The sequence below is a fragment of the Equus przewalskii genome, chromosome 19 (genome assembly GCF_037783145.1).
Source record: "Equus przewalskii isolate Varuska chromosome 19, EquPr2, whole genome shotgun sequence".
Lineage (NCBI taxonomy): Eukaryota > Metazoa > Chordata > Mammalia > Perissodactyla > Equidae > Equus > Equus przewalskii.
This window is the reverse complement of record NC_091849.1, coordinates 61,687,710-61,703,300: the sequence shown is the minus strand read 5'-3', so window position 1 is coordinate 61,703,300 and position 15,591 is coordinate 61,687,710. Positions and strand designations below refer to the sequence as shown.

Below are 15,591 nucleotides of genomic sequence, written 5' to 3'. Positions count from 1 at the left end.
CTAATACTCACAGAACCTTCCCCACATCTCCCTCTCTTTGGATGATAGAAAAATCATGAAAACATTAACTTATCTTATAGTAATATTTAAAATGCAAGATTTTAAGTATTTCTTCTTTAGCAAATACAAGGATTTGCATATTGGGTAATAATTTCAGCTGGTTAATTGTCTGAATACAACATGCTGTAGAATTGATATAACCTGATAGAACTAGTTCATTTATGTGATTTCCTTTTAGTCATGTTCTTTGTTCATATTCTCCCGTGATATAAAAAACCTGATATATCAGAATTTATGCTTCGCTGTTTGAATTGTGGTTTAGTCAATATTTCATCAATGTCTAAAGGAGACTCAGTGAAAATATTAGTTAAAATTGGCTCTAAAGATATGTGAGGTCATCTGGGAGTTGAGAGCCAGGTAGCGGAGACATTAGAGAAAGCATGCAAGCCCACCCAGGTGGTTTTGGAGTTTGGGGTTAAGCCTGAGAAGTAGCATTTGTCCCTTCTGCCCACAGTCATTGTCCTGAACTCAGTCCACGGCTCTGCCTGCTTGCAGAGGAGACTGGGTACAGTTGTTCGGCTGTGCCCTCAGGAGGAAAATGAAAACTATGTAAAAACGTGATGTTGTATCTGCCTCAGAGCCTGTTGCTGCAACCAGGAGCTGACAGTTGTCAATTTTGCTTCTAAAGACTTAAGGTCAATAATGATTTGAATAAAGGTCACACGACAATTGCCATTAAGTGTTTTTGTTTGTTTGTTTGTTTGTTTGGTGAGGAAGATTCTCCCTGAGCTAACATCTGTGCCATTCTTCCTCTACCTTGTATGTGGGATGCCACCACAGCATGGCCTGTGTGTAGGTCCACACTCAGCATTCAAACTCACAAACCGTGGGCTGCCAAAATAGAGTACATGAACTTAACCACTACACCACCAGGCTGGGCCCCCATTAAGTGTTTTTTCATGGTTAAATAAATAAAATAAAAAGTCATCATTTAGAACTGGCTAAAATAGAAATGGATAATATAAAAATAATATATTTATTCTTAGTGCTGAGTAATAGTTAAAAATTACTTGTGGGAGAATATTTAAAGTATTTAGCAAAAACATTGATCATAAATACTTAGAACTTGTAAATAAACTCTATATGCACATAATTACTATGCTAATCAAATAGCGTGTATATTAAAATACTTACATTTTATTGAAGATTTACTATATGTATTTGGGGAAAATTGTTTTTTTCCATAGAAAATAATTCTGTAAATTGTTTTTACTAATTTGCATTATCTGAACCTCTGATTAGCCTGAAGTTATAATTTATTTCTTTGATTAAGTAGTATTTTGCAACTTGCCTTTTTGAGGACTACATAATATCTATTTTTGGAATAGTTAGTATTACAGATATAACTCTATATAAACGTAGATGTGAAACAAACAGGACAACTGAGACAGCATAATCGTAATTCACGCCCATAGACCGTGTTCTTCAGGGACTATACTCCTTCACAACTACCTACTCTTTTTGTAATTACTTTAGAGGGTATTTTTGCCTGAAAATTGTGTACAATATGTTTAAAATAGTATTACTAAAACACATTTTAATTTTGTTTCTTTTAGGCCTATGGCATGTCGGCATTACCTTTAAATCTGATCAAGGGCACCAGAAGCGCTGCTTACGAACGTTTGGAAAACACTGAAGACATTGAGGAAGTGGAGCAACACATTCAAACGATTAAGTCAAAGGTGAGCCGGTGTCTTACGGCGATTGGGAAGCACACACTTACTGTCTCTGAGCTGCTTTCTTGTGTGACGTAAACATTGGCATACACATATTTTCAGCATTGTTTGAAGTTTTTTGCAGCATATCATTTGAGAACCGTGTTTGTATTTTAAAAATTTGTCTCTGAAATGCAGGACACTGTCAGTTTGAGAATTTTTATCAGTGTTCTAACAACTAAGAAGCAAAAGTTCTGCTTAGGTGAGATGAAGACCTTTCTGATTCCCAGGAAGGCTGATTCCATGTGTGACATCAAGTTTTACTGTGTCGCTTATGTTCAAGTTCTGTGTACTAGTTGAATAAGCTAGAGTACATGTAACCGCTGGTCAGTTAATTGTACTTCTAAAAATACAATAGAAGTTTTTCTTCCTCTATCAGCTTCAAGTAACAGGTAATCTTATTTATAGGACTTAAGAAAAAATGGAAAGTTTCCTAAATTATTGTACTAAACTAGCATAATCCTGATGTAGAAACCAGACAATAATAGCACAGAAAAAGAATACCGTATGTATACTGGTCTTTCTTAGGAAAATAGAGGCAAATATTTTAATAAGAATAAAAATATTAGCAATTCAAAACCTATGCTGTAATAAGAGAATATTTTTATCAGATTTGTTTTATCCCAGAAATGCAAGGATGATACATTAGAAAGTATATTAGTTTAATATACTGAGAATAAATGAATATTATAAGCGTCTTAATAGATGCCAAAGACTATTTGGTAAAAGACAATTTGTAGTTATGACTTTTTAAAAAAAGGTCTTACCAAAGTAGAAGAGAAGAAGAAACCCTTGAAGCCCGTAATGAGCCGCACACTTAGTGGTGAAAGAATAGACACATTCTCGTTCAAGTCAGCTGCAGGACAGTGCTGTCCGTATCGTTGTCGCTCTGTAGCCTAGTCATGGAGTCCTAGTCAGATAAGAAAGAACATAGGCATAAACATTGGAGGGAAAGGAGAGAAAAAGGGAATTAACCTTTATTATTTGCACACATCATCTGCCAAGAAAACCTAAAAGAATCAACCGGCAAACTGATAGAACTAATAAGAGTTCATCAGGATGGCTGGTTACAAGCATAGAAACATCATTATCCAGTTGGGGAATGTAATAGAAAATGATCTCATTCACAAGAGCTGCAAGTTATAAAATAATAGGTAGTGTCAGAATCTTCCCGGTAGAAATCATTAAATTTACTGAAATACATAATAGAAGAGTGAAATAAATGGAGAACCCCATCAGTTCCTAATTGGGAAGATTCAAAATTGTAGAGGTGACAGTTTTTCACAAGTTTCGGTGGAAATTCAATACAATCCATAAAAGACAAAAGATGAAATTTGTATAAACCTCATTTCTACCATATATCAGAACAGATCCTGAGTTCAAATCACATGTGAAATTTACAAAACATAAAGGAGAAAGTGAAAGTGAAATGTCATCTTGGTGTGTAGAAGTCCTTCCTAAACAAGACGCAAACCCGTGTACTAATTAAGAGATTAAACACACATTTTTGTGTTTCAAAGCTTATGTACCAAAAAAAGGGGCACCAAAAAGGCAGTTAAAGACCTGACAGAAATATGGAGGAAATAATCTGCCACACAGGCGATCCGTAAAGAGCATTCCAGATCGGTAAGAAAAAAGGGCAGGCAATACCTAGACATCACGCACAAAGGACTCACAGTTTACTGAAGAGAAATGTAGACTGTTCGGTGAGAACGTGAAGTGATGCTTCAGCTCCTTCATAGTAAGTGTGCTGATCAAGCGTCCCAGTTTGCCCCGCACCCGAGCAGTCTTCCAGAACGTGGGGCTTTCAGTGCTAAAACTGGGTGGGTGGTCACTCCCATAATCAGAGATGTGCTAAATAGAATAACTCAGGATTTTTTTATCCTTTAGAAGTCTTAACACTTTTACCTTTCTAGGTATTGATGAGAATTTGGAGATAGGTATACTGTTTGTGGGAATATAAAATATGTGGCTTTTTAAAGAAAGCTGAATGTTGTGACATGTACCTGTACACACAAACCCCTACCTTTTAGTAATTAGAGTTTAATCTCACAGTCCCCGTCTAGGAGTCTATCCTACTGGATTGTATGTACACCAAGGTGAATAAGGATATTCATGCATATTACTAATGCCCACCTTGCCCCCGAAAAACAATCTAATGTTCAAAAATAAGATATTTGTTAAAATAAGATACCGTGGTATCATGTGCTGTGTAAAGATGAAAAGGAATGAGGCAGATTTATATAGCTTGAAGAATATTTCTTATAAAGTTACATTGTTTCAGTTCAAATTCTGGCTCTATTGATTATGCATATATAATATCTCTGGGCCTTATTTTCCTCAACTAGTAAATGAATATAATACTATTACCCACCTCAAAATTTTATTCTGAAGATTTAAGGAGAATAAAGGTAAAAGAACAGATTAGTTTCAGGCACAAGAAATGTGCTCAAGAAATGTTAGCTATTATGTACAACAAAAATCCATAGATATGTTTGCATAAATGCATGTGTGTCAATACGTAGGAAATGTGTAGAGGGATGTTGATCTGCTTAACAGTGACAGCCATAGGACAGGCGAGTGGCCATTGGGGATAGTGTGAAGGGAAGCTTTCACATTTTGCTTTTTTTTTAAACATGGGTGTGTATTTATTTATTTTATAACTACATTTTTTTTTTCCAAATGAGGTAGTTGGTTGACTGCTGGGTATCTGTCCTAGTGTGTGTTTCTCTGACCAGAGTTCTTCTAACATTGGTTTCGTCAGCTGGCAGAGTGGAAGGGGCATCCATCCTGCCTCCACTGAAGCACTCACCAGATAGGCAGGTGGCTTGGGGTTGTTTTCAGGGGGCCTTTCAATCAGTTCACTAAACTTTTTTTTTCTGAAATAGTGAAAGCCAGCAGTGAAATAAAACTCGGTCATTGCTGGTCTCCTCTTGATATCAGAATGGCGGTTTTGAGAGCTGTTATGGTTGAGACCTATAGCACTGACCCTCTCGTCCGGCACAGCTGAAGCACTGTCGCCTGGATCTGTCTTCTAGAAAGAACTGTTTGCTTTCCTCCTCTGACCTTCAGAAAGTACCTTTCTGTGAGGTTCTCTTTTTGGGATGCAATTTGATAGTACCCGATGTACTGACTTAGAGGAGTGAAGATCATGGAATGTAGCCCAGGGTGTGCAAAACATGCTCTCTGACCAGAAACACCAGCACCTCCGGGGAATGGGATAGAAGTGCAAATTCCAGGCCCCACTCAAGACCTACTAAGTCTTATTTTCTTGGAGTGAGTCAAGGAATCTGTGTTTAGCACATTTTTCAGGTGATCGTTGTGCGTGATAAAGTTTGAGAAGCAAAAGGATAAGGTATGGAGGAGGGGGCTGGCTCCAGAAGAGCGTGGCAGTGCTGTCATGTGAAGACGTCGCTGTAGCCTTGTCACTCTCTTTACCAAAGCGCATTGGGGTATCGTCTCCATGGTGGGTGTGGTTTCAGGTTGAGGCTGCACTGGGACGTGCGGCAGAGCAGTATGTTGTGTTTATCTGCTAAAACCCTATTTAAACCTTAATAGGGATATTAACGTTCTAATAGCTACTGTCTGTACAGTTTAAAAATCTAGTCTTGTGTAAATATTTTTCTTGTTCCTCCCAATAAAATGAACAAATTTACATTTCATCTTTTTTGTATTTAGCAGTTATCTTATTATTGTAGTTTATTACTGCACCCACTTGGAGACACTTAGGGGTACGGCGGTTCAAGTGAGGGAAGTGTATCTGTGAGACATCATGAGAAAGGTGTGCTCGTGGTTACAGTGAGCATCACATAAAAATGGAGAGCAGTGACCTCTCAGATAGGTTGGCCCAGGAAAACCGGACTCATTTGCAGTTGTACTTGGAGAACAAGGAAGTGCTGATTGTTAGCAATTGTTATAAATGCCTCTGCACACTGCATCCTCGTATTGCATCTCTCGCTGGTGTTTGAATCGGGGACTGAGAAGCATCAGTTCAGATACACTGTAACACAATCACTTGACCAAAGAGAGAAGAGGTAGGGCCAAATATATTAAGATAAGGGATAGAAGGAGGAGTTTGGAGGTGAGGGAGAAAAATTGAACAAAGTATATAAAGTAACCCATAAAAAGGATGTTTTAAAAGATATTTCTCTCTCCATGTAACGTCAAAGCCCTGGTTGTCTAGCAGTTAAGATTCAGTTCTCTCACCACCATGGCCGTGGTTCCTTTCCCATCAAGGAACCACATTACGCATCTGTCAGTTGTCATCCTGTGGCGGCTGCGCGTTGCTGTGATGCTGAGAACTATGCCACTGGGATTTCAAACACCAACAGGTCCCCTATGGTGGACAGGTTTCAGTGGAGCTTCCAGACAGACAGACTAGGAAGAAGGACCTGCCCACCCACATCCAAAAAACTTGGCCATGAAAACCCTATGAATAGCAGTGGAGCATTGTCTGGTAGAGCGCCAAACAGTGAGAGGATGGCGCAAAAAGACTAGGCAGGGATCTGCTCTGCTCTGCCTAGGGTTACTAGGAGTTGGAACCCGCTGGACGGCACTAACAACAACCACATAACTTTACCATATATTTAGAAAAGAGGGATCAAGAAAAGTTCAGTATTAAATATACACACATCCACTTTTATATGTGTGTGTGTGGGGAAGATTGTCCCTAGGTAACGTCTGTGCCAGTCTTCTTCTATTTTGTATGTGCAGTGCCGCCACAGTATCACTTGATGCGTGGTGTCTAGGTCCGTGCCTGGGATCCAAACCTGCGAAACGTGGGCTGACGAAGCAGAGCATGTGAACTCAACCAGTATGCCACCAAGCCAGTCCCTACACACATCCACATTTTGATGCTGACCTTGGTTCAGAGATGTGTATTGTCACATTGAAGTTGTCAGTTTTTTTTCAATTTGTAAATTTGCCTAAGGAGTCCAATCTAAAAAAGTTTTTGTTGCCTGATCTGCTAAATCTGATGGGTACTTTATTGAGACCTTAATGGTAAAACAACTTTTATTTTGTTCTTTTATTTGCAGAGCAAAGATGGTCGACCTTTGCCAGCAAGGGATAAACGCGCCTTAAAACAATTTGAAGAAAGGTTACGAACACTTAGGAAGAGAGAGAGGCACCTAGAATTCATCGAAAACAGCTGGTGGACAAAATTTTGTGGTGCTCTGCGTCCCCTGAAGGTAAAGTGGAGTTTTAAGAAATTATGCTGTCCCTCTTCTTGCAAGTTTCTATAACGCCTTTCAGAGAGATTGAGTGCTTCTCTTGAGGCACTGCAGCGTGGTATTTAAGAGCATGAATTTTGGAGTTAAAATAATCTGGTTTTGAGTCACAGCCCTGTTGTTTGGTAGTTTGGGCAAGGAATGTACCCTCTCTGAGCTTCATTTACTCATGTGTAATGCAAGTATTATAACAGAGTCATTGGGAAATTTAAATAGAAATATGGATAAGTAATATAGCATGCTGCTAGCATATTCTGCAAGTTTGTACTTTTCTCTGAATAGGAGATCTGGGACCCATCTTAGAACTCAGGAGCCCTAACTGACAGTAACAGAATTTGCTTCATTGTTAGATGATATTCTTTCTGAAAGTATATAAAAAAGTGTTAAGATGGAAAACCATTACTTTCTCTTTTTTTGGAAACTATCGTTTGCCAGCATTGCATTCTTGGGACTGTGGTACCTAAACTTAAGTACCTAGATTGAATTAAGGTCATCATAACATGACCCTGAGTCTAAAAAGCAGCTGGACCTGTCGGCCACAGACTTCCGTGTGTGCCCACCCTGTGTCTGGCGTTTTGAACACCAGAGCTTTGTGTATGTAAGTGTGCAAAGCCAAATGTAATTCATAAAGTGTGATGGCTGGGCCGGCTTGAGGAAGGTTAGGTGAGATGAAGCTAGAAAGCGGTTTTTGGTTAAATTGAGAAAAAAAACAAATGTTTTGGAGCATCCCATCATAGATGAGTCAGGTTGAGTTCTGGTGCTACTCTGTCTTCCTCTTACATTTAGAAAGGAGATGAGGACATGCACTGACTGCTCACTCCAAGGCTCCTCTTCTGAGAGAGTTCTTCAGAAATACCACGAGCAGGTCGCTCTGGGCATCCCTTGGGAACGTTATCTGTTAGCATACATTTTCTAAAGACTCTGCCGTCCTTCCGTAGGAGCTTTGTCTTGATAGTCCCAGAGCTGTGATGACAACCTCCCCAACCTTATCTTAATTCTCAATTGTTGTAGCTTCTTCTAAATATTTAAAACCTGGTCTCTAACATGAGCTGCCTTCTTAGACATGCTCTCTCTCATATCACTGAACATGTGCTTAGAGGGTTTTTTTTTTTTTTTTGGTGAGGAGGATTGGCCCTGAGTTAACGTCTGTTGCCAATCTTCCTCTTTTTCTTTCCTTCTCCCCAAAGCCCCAGTGCCTAGTTGTATAGTCTAGTTGTAAGTGATGCTAGTTCTTCTATGTGTGCTGCCACCACAGCATGGCTTGATGAGTGGTGCTAGGTCCCCACCCAGGATCCAAACCAGTGAACCCCGGGCCACCGAAGTGGAGCGCGCAAACTTAACTACTTGGCCATGGGGCCGGCCCCCTAGAGGGATTTTTAAATTAACTTTATTAAGGATGCAGATTGATTTTGCCAAATATAGGTATGTAGCTGTGGGACATGCACATCACCCCAGAAAGCCGCTCTGTGTCTCCCATGCCCCCTTGAGCTCTGACCCCGATAACCACCAGTGTCCTTTTGTCATTGTCGTCTACTTTCATGTGTTTTCTAGATTCATAGAATGGAATCCTAGAGTGTACATTCTTTTGTCTGTCTCTGGCTCAGCACAATGTTGTTTGGATTCATCCATGTTGTTCATTTTTTTCCAGTGGTTCTCTCTGTTTTATTGCTGAGTAGCGTTCCAATGTGTGTCTGTATCACAGTTTGTTTATTCACTAACCTGTCAGTGGAGATTCGAGTTGCTTCCAGTTTGAGAGTCTTATGCCTGATGCTGATGGAATATCTGTGTACAAATCTTTGTGTAGATAGGTGTTTTCATTCCATTTGTTTTTCTTGGGTAAATACCTAGGAGAAGAAGTACTGGGTCTAATGTTTAGTAAATGTTTAACTTTATCAGAAACTGCCAAAGTATTTTCCGAAGTGGTTGTACCATTGTGCATTCCCACAGCAATATAAAATTTCCAATTGCTTCACATCCTCGTCAGCTCTTATGTTGTAACTGTTTGTGCTAGCTATTCTGGTGGGCGTGTGATACTATCTTATTATGGTTTTGATTTGCCTTCCCTGGTGACTAATGATATTGAATATCTTTTTGTATTCTTAGTGGTCATTTGTATATCTTCTCTAAAATGCCTGTTTAAATCTTTTGGCCATTTTTAAAACTGGGCTTTTGTTTTATGAGTGAGTTACAAGAATTCTTTATATATTCTGGATTAAGCACTTTGTCACATAGTTGTATTGTAAATGTTATCTCCTCGTCAATGGCTTGCTTGTATGTTTTCTTTACACTGTCATTCAAAGAGATGTTTCTTTTCTTTTTTTTGATGAGGAAGAATCACCGTGAGCTAACATCTGTGCCAGTCTTCCTCTGTTTTGTATGTGGGTCACTGCCATAGCATGGCCTCCGACTAGTGGTATAGATCTATGACTGGGAACCAAACCTGAGCCACCAAAGTGAAGTGTGCTGAACTTAACCACTAGGCCACTGGGCCAGCCCCAGATGTTTGTTTTTTATACCAGACATTTTCTCCTATCTTTTCTTCTGGAAGTTTTATAGTTTTGGCTCTTATATTTAGGTTTGCAGTCCATTTTAAGGTAATTCTCTGGGATGGTATGACTTAATGGTCAACGTTTATCTTGTTTTCCATATGGGTATCTATTTGTTTCAGCACCATTTTTGTCAAGACTATCCTTTGCTCATTGAATTTCTTTGGCAGTATTGTCAAATCAGTTGATCATATATGTGTGTGGGTCTACTTCTGGACTCTCTCTTATGCTCCATCGATCTGTATGTCCATATGCTAAAACCTGATTACTGTTGCTTTAAAGTCAGTCACGAAATCAAGTAGTGGAAGTTCTTCAGTTTTGTTTGCCTTTTTCGAAATTGTTTTGGCTGTGCTAGATCCTTTGCATTTCTGTATAACTTTTAGAATCAAGTCATAATTCCACAAGAGATTCCATGGGGATTTCTATTGGGATTACTTTGAATCTATGGATAAACTTGGGGAGAATTGCTATCTTAATGTTGAATCTTCCAATCCATGAACAAGATATCTTTCCATTTATTTATGTTATCTTAAATTTCTTCTCAACGTTTCTCCAGTGTTTTGTAGTGTTAAGTGAAGAAGTCTTGCATATATTTTGATAAATTTGTATTTCTTTGTTTATACTAACACAAATGATTTCATTTAATTTCAACTCTCAATTATTTGTTGCTACTATGTAGAAATTTGTTTTTGGACATTGATCTTATATCATGCAACCTGGCTAAATTATTAGTTCCAGTAACTTTATTATAGATCGTGTCAACTGCTAAAAGACGGTTTTACTTCTTCCTTTCAAATATAAGGTTTCCAATTGCTTTTTCTTTCTTATTGTGCTGGCTGAAACTTCCAGTAAAATCAGTTTGCCATTTATTCCTTTTGCTATATAAATGTGTCATTCCTGAGTATTGATGTAAATTCTTACCTGTCTTTCCATTTTCTGGTCCTAAGGAATAATAGGAATAATTAGTAATAGGCATGCCTGAAGGAAAAATCTGGGGGTACAAACTTATAATTGTGTAATTAAGGGTTTAATATGAATGCAAAGGGATAAGCACTGCTTTTTTTGCTTAAATGAAATATGAAAATTGTTTATTACTCATCATTTCTGCATTTGTCCACAGTTGATATAATTCAGAAATAGGAATCCACATGCTCGTAGTGCTTCTTAAACACTAGTATCCAAGCAGTCCTGGTGGAAGAAGGTAGAGACAGGCCCACTCACCCCTCTGCACTGCTCAGTGTATGCTGGCAGTGATTTAAGACTGTGAGAAGCTCCTGATACGAAATTTCTTTGTTATGTTCTATCTCAGAATTCTGTGGTAGTATTGCCTTTTCCTCTGTGCTATAATACATGTTTGTTTTATAACAAAATATATTAAAACTTTGCAAATGCAAAAGTTCAAACTTCTGCAGTTTTTTTTCCGTAGGAGTAGATGCCCGTGAGATGCCTCCTGATCTTGTGACTTCAGATGGCCGTGCGTTCCCTGGAGCGTGCACATCTCCTTTTAGAATCCTGAGGGTTCAGAGCATGAACTTTGCTCTCACTTTCAGTTCTGAGTCTTTGCTGTCACACACATCTGGTTTTTGAGTCCTTGCTCTGATCCTCACCAGCTGTCACCTCTTATAAATTCACCTTCCCAAAACCTCCACTTTCTCATCCTTAAAATGGAGTTACATACTTATTTCTGTTATGGGAGTTAAATGAAATAATGTATGCACTGCATTGCCTTTTGATATAAACAGCTTAGAAAATTGCAGCTGCTGTTGTTGTAGTTCTGCATATCGGATTTTTCAGCTTCTTACATACCACCATGGAACTCAGGAGAGAAAGTTAGTTTTATGTTGAAGACACTTATAAAAACAAGCATCTGATTAGAATAAGTTAATGGCTCCTTGAAACAACATTTATGTATAGTACTAAACACATTTCTAAGCATACAGTCTGTTCATTAAATACTTGATTACGTTCTTCCTGACAGAAGGGCATACTTTGAGCTTGTGAAGCTAACTGCTTAGGTAACCTGTAGATCCATTAGGTTTTGAGTGTGTATGTGTACACCTCCATAGACACCTCTTTTTGCTATATATAAGATTTTACTATATATACACCTCTTATTATAGACATACCTCTTGTATTTACATAGAAAACTATAAATTCATGTCTATAATTATATCAAATATTTTTTCAGACTTGTTTTTATTGTGGTAAAATATACATAACATAGAATTCACCGTTTTAACTATTTGTAGGTGTACACTCATTGTCATTAAGTACATTCACAATGCTGTGCAACCATTACCACTATCCATTTCCAGAATGTTTTTGTCATCCCAGACAGAGACACTATGCCCATTAACCAGGAACTCCCCATTCCTTCCCCCACACTGCCCCACATCCCCTCACAACCTCTGTTCTGCTTCTTGTCCCTCTGAACTTGCCTATTCTAGCTGCCTCATATAAGTGGAATTATACTATCTTTGTCATTTTGGGTCTGGCTTATTTCACTTTGCGTAATGTCTTCAAGGTTCATCCATGTTGTAGATGTATAAAATTTCATTCCTTTTTAAGGCTGAATTAATATTCCATTGTATGTATATACCGCATTTTGTTTACCCACCCATCTATTGGTGGAACTTTGGATTTTCACCTTTTGGCTAATGTGAATAGTGCTGCTGTGATAACTGGTGTGCAAGTATCTGTTTGATTCCCTACTTTCAATTCTTTTGGGTTTATACCTAGGTATGGAATTGCTGGATCATATGGCAATTCTGTGTTTAACTTTTTAGGAACCTGCACACTTTTTCACAGCAGCTGCACCGTTTTACATTCTCACCAGTAATGCACAGGGGTTCCAGTTTCTCTACATCTTCCTCTATACTTACTTTCCATTCTTTTGACAATAGCCAGACTTATGATTGTGAAGTGATAGCTCACTGTGGTTTTGATTTGCATTTCCCTAATGATTAGTGATGTTGAGCATCTTTTCTTTTGATTATTGATCATTTGTATATTTTCTTTGGACAAATGTTTATTCGAGTCCTTTACCCGTTTTTCAGTTATGTTTTGTTGTTGTCAAGTTGCAAGAGTTTTTTTTTTTAATATTCTGTAAAAATCTTGTAGATGAGATAGTCTATTTTTTAATAGCCTCTTTTATTTCCTTAGACTAAGCCCATTCCATCCCTCTCCTCTTCTCCTTCTAAGATATTGTCACATCTTATTCCATCTTGTGTTGTGAGTTTGTGGTTAAAATGATGAGATTATATTTATTTTTGGTGTTTTCCTTCCCTTTATTTTTATTTTTATAATTAAGGTTTTGCTAACCTGTTCTGATAGCTGCAATTTTCTGACTTTGTCTACCTGTATGTCTCCTTACTGAAGGCTTTGTAACCCCTTTCTGTTGTTGTTGTTGTTTTCAGATGTGAGGGCCTTCTTGAGCATTTCTCGTAGGGGGAGTTTTGTGGTGATGAACTCTCCTTAGCTTTTGTTACCCAGGAGAGTTTTTATTTCCCCATTGTATCTGAAGGATATTTTCGCTGGATAGAATATTCTTGGCTGAAAGTTTTTTTCTTTCAAAATTTTGAATATATCATCCCACTCTCTCCTAGCCTGTAAGGTTTCTGCTGAGAAATCCTCTGAAAACCTGATAGGGGCTCCTTTGTAGGTTATTTTCTTCTGCCTTGCTGCCCTTAATATTATTTTCTTTGTCATTGATTTTGGCCAGCTTTACTACTATATGCCTTGGAGATCTTTTTACATTGATATAGTTACAAGATCTGTTGGCTTCTTTCACTTGTATTTCCAGCCCCTCCCCAGATTTGGGAGGTTCTCAGCTATTATCTCTTTGAACAAGCTTTCTGCTCCATTCTCCTTCTCTTCTGCCTCTGGGATACCTATAACCCTTATGTTGCATTTCCTAATTGAGTTGGATATTTCTCAGAAAATTTCTTCATTTCTTTATACTCATAGTTCTGTCTCCTCCATCTGAAGCATTTCTGTATTTCTGTCCTCAAGACTGCTGATTTGCTCCTCCATAATATCAGCTCTCTTGCTCAGGGAGTCCAGATTTTTCTTTGTCTCAGCCCTTGTGTTTTTCATCTCCAGCATTTCTAATTGGTTCTTTATAGTTTCAGTCTCTTTTGTGAAGAAGTTCTTGATTTCATTGAACTATCTGTATTTTCTTGTAACTCATTAAGTTTTTTTATGGTAGCTATTTTGAATTCTCTATCATTTAGATTATAAATTTCTGTGCCTTTAGGATTGATTTCTGGGTGCTTGTCATTTCCTTCTGGTCTATCAATTTAATGTATTTTTTCATACTGTTTAACAGCATGGATTTGTGCCTCCACATAGTGATAGTACTTCGTCTCAGCTTCCACCTGCTGCACTATGTGGGGGTCAAGAGCTATGTGTTCTGAGCTCACCGCGGTCCATGGCTCACTTGCTCCCAGCCCTTGGTTGCTTTTTTGTCTGTGGGGGCTCTGGCCAGCCGGCTGAGCTGGAGCACTGGGCAGGGTGAGGGGCACTTCCTTTTGCCTCTGGGATCCCAGGGCCGTTCTTGCTCTGCCCTTGCTGTCTGCTCTCCTGAGGTGCCAGCTTGATGAAGACACCTGCACAATAGCGTAGTCACCTCTGTGTGGTGATTTCCCACGAGCTGTGATGGAACTCATAGAGCAAGAGTGTTCCCATGGAGGGCTGCCCCTCCCCACTCTCCTCTCAGAGCCAGGCGTAATCCTGCACCCAGCATCACTGCCAGTGGGAGAAGGAGAGGAGATCCCCTTACCTCCTTCCACTTCCTCCAGGAGGTCCAGCACCTCTGCCTTCAGACGTACGGCTGTGTGAGTCTCTCAGATGTCTTTTGTGTTGTGTGAATGCTCTCTGTTGGAATATGAATGTCCTTTTCGTTGTATCTTAGAGGGGAGAGTTTAAAAGGAGAGCTCACTCCACCATGATGCTGATGTCACTTTTTAATATTCTAAATATTAACCCCTTATTAGGTACATGGTTTGCAAATAATTTCTCCCATTGTCAGGTTTTTTTACTCTGTTAATAATGTCCTTTGATGTACAAAAGTTTTTAATTTTATTGAAGTCCAATTTATCCATTTTGTCTTTTGTTGCTGGTGGTTTTGGTGTCCTATCCAAAAATAATTTCCAAATCCAATGCCCTGAAGATTTTCTCCTGTTTTCTTCTAAGAGTTTAATATGTTTAACTCTTACATTTAGGAGTTTGATCTATTTTGAGTTAATTTTTGTTTATGCTTATGGATAAGGGTCCAACTTCATTCTTTTGCATGTGAGTGCCCTGATTCAACACCATTTGTTGAAAACACTGTCCTTTCCCCATTGAGTGTTCTTGGCACCCTTGTCAAAAGTCATCTGACCATATCTATAAAGGTTCATTTCTAGGGTCTATTCCGTTGGTTATATGTCTGTCTTTATGCCAGTACCAAACTGTTTTGATTACTACAGCTTTGTAGTAAGTTTTAAAATCAGGACACATGAGTCCTGTAAGATGGGTTTTTCTGTTTCTGCAAAAAACACCATTTCAATTTTGGTAGAGATTACTTTGACTCTGTAGGTCACTTTCAGTGGTACTGTCATTTTTGACAATATTGTCTTGCTATCCATGAACATGAGAGGTCTTTCCATTTATTTGTGTTTTCTTCAATTTCTTTCAGCAGTGCTTTGTAGTTTCAGCATATAATTCATTTGCCTCCTTGTTTAAATTTACTCCTAAATGTTTTATTTTTTTTGATGTTATATAAATGGACTTTTCTTAATTTTCTTTTCAGGTTGTTCATTCTTAGTGTATGCATACTATAAAAAAAAATTTATTTGAATCAGACCCGTATTGAAGAACTAGTAAAATTTGTTTTTCTATTTGTCCCACTTCTCTCCCAACCTCCCAACAAATCAGCAAACCTAAAAACAACTAGATTTCGTAAGATAAGCAAGCAATGAAATAGAATTTTATCACACACTGACTGTGCTTAGTTGTTTTGAAGATCTGTGGGAACATTTTAATTGTTCTTTACTAGTATGT

The 15,591-nt window shown here is 38.4% G+C and overlaps 1 protein-coding gene across 1 annotated transcript in view; it reads left to right on the top strand.

Annotated features, from left to right (window-relative positions):
- LMBRD1 (LMBR1 domain containing 1) overlaps positions 1-15,591 on the top strand; it is a 112,004-nt gene that overhangs the window by 51,833 nt on the left and 44,580 nt on the right. Inside the window, exons 8-9 of the mRNA XM_070584845.1 lie at positions 1,617-1,742; positions 6,812-6,964. Coding sequence (XP_070440946.1) covers positions 1,617-1,742; positions 6,812-6,964 — 279 coding nt within the window. The remainder of the gene's footprint in view (positions 1-1,616; positions 1,743-6,811; positions 6,965-15,591) is intronic.